Source organism: Alexandromys fortis, unplaced genomic scaffold (assembly GCF_014885135.2).
Source record: "Alexandromys fortis isolate MF-2015 unplaced genomic scaffold, M_Fortis_MF-2015_v1.1 scaffold_27, whole genome shotgun sequence".
NCBI lineage: Eukaryota > Metazoa > Chordata > Mammalia > Rodentia > Cricetidae > Alexandromys > Alexandromys fortis.
The window spans coordinates 13,874,566-13,882,385 of NW_026067952.1; the positions used below are offsets into that span (position 1 = coordinate 13,874,566).

The window sequence follows — 7,820 nt, forward strand, 5'->3', positions numbered from 1 at the left end:
ACAAAAAAAAAAAAAAAAAAAAAAAAAAAAGGAAAAAGGAAAAAAGAAAAAAAAGTGGAGCCAGGGCGAGCCTGTCTCAGTCACCTCAGTCAGTCATCACCGTAATATCCATGCAACAAAACAACCCCAGGAAGCAAAAGCTGATGGTAATTATTTCTCCTTCCCACGTCTGAGGACCAGCTGGGGTTCAGTCAGCCTGGACTGGGCTCAGCTGGGTTTAGTGCCACCCTGAAGGCTGGTCCAGATTTGCTCCTCTTGTCACTCATTTTCCTCAGGCTACATTCTAATCAGGGACAGAGGCTGGAGGGTAAGATCAGAAACCGCGTTCTAAACTTCTGTTTCCTTTGCTTTGGCTAATGTTCCATTGGTCAGAACAAGTCTCGTGGCCAAGCTCAACATCGGTGGGACAGGGATGGGTGCTCTTCGCATGGATTACTGAATGGAAATAGAATAAATTTCTATTGCAAGGTTGTAAATAAGTCCTCGGGCTTTGCTTTTGGACTCCAAAGTATGTATTCCAAACCACAAAGCAAGAGAGCAATCAATTAGGTTACAGACCAGGTAAGTTATGGTGAGTGTATGCGTGATTATAAATATGAGAAACACATGTAAATATATATATATATATATATATATATATATATATGTATGTATGTATGTATGTGTGTGTGTGTGTGTGTGTATGATGCTGGGTTTAGATTTTGTCCGTGGTTGCTGTTTTATAACTATCTCCTCAAGTCAGGCCATAAAAGCTAAACTATGTCTTTTCTAATAGACCATAGCAAACTTATTCCCCGTCCCTACTTTTTGTCTGGGAGCTCGCCATGTAATAGGGGCCTTCTCACTCCAGTGAGATCCAAACCATAGGAAAGCCAAATAGAGAGGACTAAAAAAAAAAAATATCTTCCTAAGATAGACCTTGCTGGGTTTTCCCACCCAGTTTATTAGCAATCACGCCTAGGCAATAAAGTCTCCATAAAATGCCGAAGGACAGGGTTCAGAGAGCTTCCAGATAGCTGGCTATGTGGCAACTTCTATGGAGTTGCAGGTCTAAAGAGGACGTGGAAGTGCCACGTGGCCCCTTTCCCACTGTGCGTTTTGTCATCATCTTCTTTGTTGTATTCTTTATGATAAAACAGTAAAACCCCACTCTCTTCCTGAGTTCTCTGAGCAGCTTGAGCAAAGTAATGGAACCTAAGGAGGGAGCCTTGGGGCCTCTGGCTTATTGGCAGCCAGTGAACCTGACTAAAACAATCTACAACTTCCATCTGGCATCTAGTGTGGAAGGCAGGAAGTCATGAGGACTGAGCTCCCAACCTGTAGGATCTGACAGTGCCTCCTACTAGTTAGGGCTGGAACTGAGTTGGAAGAAACTCAACTGAGTTGGTCCCAGTGGCTGACCCTTGCTGGAGGGCAGCTGTTAAATGATCTCTGCACTTTCGTGGTCACAGAAATGTTGGCTGTAGCATGAAAATGGGAAGAAGAGTCACCTTGTTTCTCTCCTGAGAACGGAAATTGAAACCCAGCTAGCCTTAGTCTCCTCTGTTCTTAGACCCAGTTCTTAAGGTTAGACCCAAGAGCTACTGAGGGATGCAGACTGACTTCAGTAAGTTCAGGGTTTTGTGTGACCCTAGGGGATGCTATGATGTAGATGCTTTGGGAGATGCAGTAATACGGAAGAGTCATTGCACTCTGTCCGTTGTCATTATCCCCTGTCTTTCCCTCATGACTAAAGCTAACTGCCTAGAACTTTCAGCTGAGGTGAAATGCAGAAAGGCTACCACCTTCTCATTCCTTCTACTTCCTGTCAGGTCTCCCTTCTGGCCACCAAGAGCATCCTTTACAAAGTACCAGGTCATCTTATCAGTAGTCCCACCTTCAGACCCAAGACCATCGTAGCAATCATGATGGCTGCATGGCCATGGAAAGTGGCCAGCATCCCTGAGGGAGGTCTAGCTTATATGTTAGTATGGCTCAACAGGAGAGAAGTCATCTGTGGTGTCCTGACAGACCCAGCTTCTGGAAGGCAAAACCATACAGTGTCCAGTTTGGGAGGCAGAGTAATGGCCCCTGAAAAAGGTGTGCATGTGTGAATCTCTGGCAGCTGAGAAAAATATTGCCTTGGCAAAGGGGACTTTGTAAATACGGTTAAGGATCATGAAGTGGAAGGGCTATTCTGGCTTATGTAGGTGAGTCCAGTGTCCTTTTGAGGATGCTGTAGATGAAGACGCAGGGAGACCAGAAGATGGAAGTAGAGCTTGGGGTGGTGTGCAGAAGCATGAGTCAACGGTGAAGGCAGCCTCTGGAAACCAGAAAAGGCAAGGAAGGAATCCCTCTCCCCCCAAATTTCCAGGAGCAGCCAAATCCCGTCAGCCCGTTTGGCACTCATGGCTTCCCCACTGTGCGATGCAATGGTAACCATGTGCTGTTTGAAGCCACCCATGTTTGTGGGGATTTGTTACAGAAACAAAAGGAAGCTGGTACAGCTAGCACATATTTCAGGATGGTTAGAAAACCCTTTCTTATGCACAGGTGTGTGTGTGGGGGGGAGGTGCACATGTGTGTGCCTGTGTGTAGAGGTCAGATCCCATATGTCTCATTTGAGATGAATCTCTCCCCGATCTGTTCACCAATCAGGTGAGCCCCAGGCATCCTCTGGTCTCCACCCTGCACAGGGATTGCAAATGCACACCTCACACCCAGCATTTTTGCGTGAGTTCTGGAGGTTGCTCAGGTCCCTGTGCTTGCAGGACAAGCATTTTATGGACTGAGCCATCTCCCCACCTAGATTCTCTCTTTTCTTCGCACTTCTGGTCTCTGGGAAGGTCCTTCTCTTATATGTCAGACAGCAAGAAGGCAAACAGACATTTGGAACAGAGAAGCTGACCTTTGAGAAAAGCCTTTGACATTCATATCTTTATTTAAATACTATTTTAAGCTTCCCATTTAAACCACAGCTATAGCTTGAATTCAATCATCTCAGGCAAATAACAAATACCAATTTGGAGGCCCTGAGAATGGCAGATTGCAGACGACTAGAGTCAAGAAGAGGTTGTGAAGTCCACCCACCCACTCGACAGCTGGACAGTCTGGGGCTGGAGCGTGTAAAGCGGGGGTTGGTGTCTGGAAGTGGGCCCAGAGGTTAGGACGTCACAGGTACTCCGGGGGCTTGGCTCTGCTCATGGCCTGCCCTTTAAGGCTGCTGCTGATACTGGCTCTCAGTGGCCGTGTAGAAGTCATCCAGCACACTTTGGATGTATTCGAAGGTAGGCCGTTCCTCTGGTCTGTTCTTCCAGCACCGGGTCATGATATTATAGAGCTCTTCTGGGCAGTGCTCCGGTCGAGGCATCCGGTACCCATGCTCTAGTGCCCGGATCACCTCTGGGTTTGACATGCCTGAGAAAGAGGGGTGGAATTTAGTGTGTGTGTGTGTGTGTGTGTGTGTGTGTGTGTGTGTGTGTGTGTAGTGGCAAATGGAGCTGCCATTACCATCTGACTATATGGGGAAGATGCAGAAACTAGGCCTTGATAGCTGTGCACTTGCTGAGTTTGTCCAGCCACCAAGCCATACCAGATCTCATATGAGGCAGAACATTAACCAACCTATTTCCACCACTCTTGGTTGTCATTTTATCTATCGTCTGTCTGTCTGTCTGTCTGTCTATCATCTATCTTTATTTTTATTTTATATGCATTGGCATTTTTCCTGCATGTATGCCTGCATGAAGGTATCAGATCCTCTGGAACTGGAGTTATAGACAGTTGTGAGCTGCCATGTGGGTGCTGGGAATTGATTCTGGGAACTCTAGAAGAGCAGCTAGTCTTTTAAAGGGCTGAGCCATCTCTCCAGCCCCTGTCTTTATTTATTTTTGAGAAAAGGTCTCCCAATGTAGCTCTGATCCTGGAACTCACTATGTAGACCAGAAAGCCTCAAACTCACGGAGATCCACCTGCCTCTGCCTCTGTTAGCATTAAAGGTATGCACTCCTGTGGCTGTTTTGTTAATTACAGTCTCAGGCATCTGAATGGATGTAGGTTATATAATCTTCTGCCTGGATTTTTACTAGTATACCCACAAAACAAGTGGCCAGACTCAAGGTCACTTTACATAGGATCATTTCCTTATTCTACTTAAGTTTACATTTGTTATCTATAAATACAACCATGAAATATTTATGATCACCAACTTTACTTTTATTTTTAGTTTTGTTTTTTAACTTGGGGGATTGGTGAAGAGATGGTTCAATGATTAAAAGCAGATTAAAAACCAAAGAAACCTTAAATGTCTTACCTGGATGTCTATATACCACCCTTAGTGAATCAACACAAACGTCTGAAGTTGCTTCAATGCCAGGACAGCCCTCCTTTACTATCTCTGCTTCTTTTAAAATGTGACCCAGTCCATCAGCTTATCTCTGCTGCCAGTGTCACCACCCTGTACCCAGGTGCCTGGTAACACCATGTTCACATACTCTCATCCATTCACACGAGGCAAAGCCTGCACCCTTCATGTTTATTTATTTTTATTTTGTGTATTATATATGCATATATACACCATATATATGCTGGTGTCCCTTGGAGGCCAGAAAAAGACACCAGATCCCATGGAACTGGAGTGATATATGGCTGTGAGCTGCCACCTGAGTACTGGGTGCTGGACCCCATCCTCTGCAAGAGTAATCTTTGATCTTTCTTTCCACTCTCAATGATACTTAAGATTTTATCTTAAAGATAAAAATCATCCAGGTGCGGTGGTGTACACCTTTAGCCCCAGCACTTGGAAGGCAGATGCAGATGGGTCTCCAAGGCCAGCCTGGTTTGCATAGCAAGTTCCATGCCAGCTGGGGCTACATAGTAAGATCCTGTCTCAAAAAAAAAAAAAAAAATCATCTGACTTCCTTCCAGTCGTCTGACATCTCATGGCTTTGTAGACATTTCAGTGAGCACATACATTCTTCACCATATCCAGGCCCTGCCAGTTCCGGCTTCCCCAGATCTCATCTACTTCCTGCTCAAATAGTTGAGCTCTGATTGCTTAGCTGCAATAGGGTGTGTGAAAAAAAGAGATAGCCAACAACAAATCCTTACGTGCAGGCTGAGGAAAGGTGGATGGTGGTACCTCTGATTGACATGGGAAAGGTGAAGAGAAGTTGGGGGACGATCAAGAGCTGAGCTTAACAGACAAGCTGACAAGATGGATCATGACCAGACTGGGCTCTAGACAAACCCCTAAACCCATGTCCCTTTCCCTACCTGGGTAAGGGATCCGGCCATAGGTGACAATTTCCATCAGCAAGATCCCAAAGGACCAGACGTCTGACTTGATGGTAAAGGAACCAAAGTTGATGGCTTCAGGAGCTGTCCACTTGATGGGGAACTTGGCTCCTGCAGGGTTGGGCAGAGCAGAATCAGGGTGAGTCTGGGGAGCACTGAGGGCTGGGGCTCTGCTAGGGTAAGAGGAGTCAGGACAGGGGCTCCTACTGCCCCCTGCAAGCAGCGATGTCCCTGCAATGTGCCTCCCAGATCTGTGGTATCAAGACACATTTGTCTTGAGGATGGACAGCTGAAGCAAGGGGGGAAGCAAGGGGAGATGGGCACAGGGAGATAATGCAGGTGCTGGCTCCCCTCCTCGGTTCAGTTGACCCCTTGTGAATTATAACTCTAAGAAGTGGGGTCCTAGTGGTCTTTGGGGCTGGAGGAGCTTCCAGGGGGCCTGAGTCCAGGCCACAGCTGATACCTCAGCTCACCTTCCTAGTCATGGGGTGCAGGAGAGGATTCCAGCTGCTGCCCGAGGTTTGCCCTAGTCACTGGGTGTTTCTTCCCTACTCCCTCCTTCCCTCTAGAACAGGTTTGGTTAGCTGTTTGTGGGTATTTGTCTGAATTACAGTCCGATTGGTGAACGTGGTCTGTAGCCGCTCCTTGATTTGTTATTCTCTGACAAACCCACTGTGAAGCAAAAACCAGAAGTCAAAATTGCCTTGACCACTTAGCACAATTAACACTCAGTTCGGCAACGTCCCACCATGGCTTCTTTGTTTCCTCTGGTGACTAAATCAGACTTGTAGCTCACTGCTCTGGCTTAGCATCATGAGGGAGGACAGCATATCCTCAGACTGGGAACGAGATCAATATCCAAAGGGTGTGTGTGTGTGTGTGTGTGTGTGTGTGTGTATTTTTTTTTTTTTGAGACAGGGTTTCTCTGTGTAACTTTGGAGCCTGTCCTACAGGTTTCTGTAGACCAGGTTGGCCTCGAATTCACAAAGATCTGTCTGCCTCTGCCTCTGAGTGCTGGAATTAAAGACATGTACTGCCCAGCTCATTCATTCAATTTTTTTTAAAAAAAGATTTATTTATTATGTATGCAGTGTTCTGCCTGCATGCCAGAAGAGGGCACCAGATCTCATTATAGGGTTGTGAGCCACCATGTGGTTACTGGGAATTGAACTCAGTGCCTTTGGAAGAGCAGCCTGTCTCTCCAGCCTCCAGTCATTCATTTGATGAGACAGGCTCTCATGTAGACAGGCTGGCCTCAGTTCACTACAGAGACTAGAGAGGATGATCTTGAACTCTTGATCCTTCTGCCTCCACCTCCCTAACGCCTTGGTTGGAGGCATGTGCCACCATGCCCACCTTTGCAACTATTTCTGTGCCCTCACAATGTGGAAAATCACAATGCTGGAGCTCATGCCTCCCTCCCCGGCGCTTAAGCACTCTCTGCTGCCACCTGCTGTTCATGTCCCATCATGTCTGGCAGAGCACACAGGCTGAATGCTGAGGGGCAGGACTAGCAGCTGCCAAACAGCAGGGCTGTGGGGTGGAAACAGCTAGAAATCTTCAAGCAATTCCATCTTAAAGACTTCAGCAGGGCATCTGGATTCGTGGCCAGAGTGGTACTAACGAATTCCAGAAATAAGCTTCATTTAGCGTCCTATACCTGATTTTAGGCTTGAGACTGAAGCAGGTAACTAGGAACTAGGTTTGTGTACCTGAATGTAATTAACAGACTGTGGTCCTGTAACCTTTTGAAGATCGGCTGCATATGACATAGAAAATGTTAAAGTTTTCTGCAGTGAACCATGACCATTCCCTGGGAGAGGCCTCTGAGATCTCCAGGGAGATGATGGGGCCCTGCAACGATGAATCCACCTAGACTGTGATAACACCACTAAGCTAACAAACCCCACCCAAAGATCAGCTTTAGACAACAAACTGCTCAGGACAGCTTCAAAGCACTTAGTTAAGATGGTCCAGCCTCACAGACTACTCCAGTCAGGACTTCAAATAAGTCTTGTACTTTCCCATCACACCTAGACTGGACAACAGCTAGCTCTCCCAGGGCTTGGACTTTATCTCATTTTTTCAGGGTTTCCTAAAGATGTTCTTGCCCCCAGACACCAGGAAGCAATTTTAAGAACACAATGCGCACATTCCCAAGAGATGGGGTGAGTGTTTTTGGTCATTTGGTGGGCTGTGGATGTTTATCATCATTTGGGGGGTTGGTTGCAAGCTATTATTGGTCATGGTCAGGAAGGAAACTAAGCAAAGGAGCTTAGAGTCAGGGATATCTTTTTGAAAGATACATAAAGGGGGCATATAAGAATGATAGGATAAAAGGGTAGATTATTGAATCTACTTTTAAACTAAAAAGCAACTATTAATCTCTATTATTTTACATTGGATGGATTTTTGTATACTAATACAAATTTAAGATTATACATGTTTCTACTCTTGTTTAAGGAATTTTGTACATTGATACATAGGCTACAAATTTAAGTTTTTTTTTTTTTTTTTTTTTTTTTTTTCTGGTTTTTTCTTTTGTT

General features: G+C 45.8%; 1 protein-coding gene across 2 annotated transcripts in view; it reads right to left on the reverse strand.

Annotated features, from left to right (window-relative positions):
* Nucleotides 1–2,888: 2,888 nt before the first annotated feature.
* Nucleotides 2,889–7,820, reverse strand: part of Hck (HCK proto-oncogene, Src family tyrosine kinase) — a 39,946-nt gene continuing 35,014 nt past the window's right edge. For both annotated transcript variants that reach the window (XM_050151213.1, XM_050151212.1), the window contains exons 12-13: nt 5,254–5,385; nt 2,889–3,396 (exon numbers count right to left, since the gene is read on the reverse strand). In XM_050151213.1, the coding sequence (XP_050007170.1) occupies nt 3,194–3,396; nt 5,254–5,385 (335 nt within the window). In that variant the 3' untranslated portion in view covers nt 2,889–3,193. The remainder of the gene's footprint in view (nt 3,397–5,253; nt 5,386–7,820) is intronic.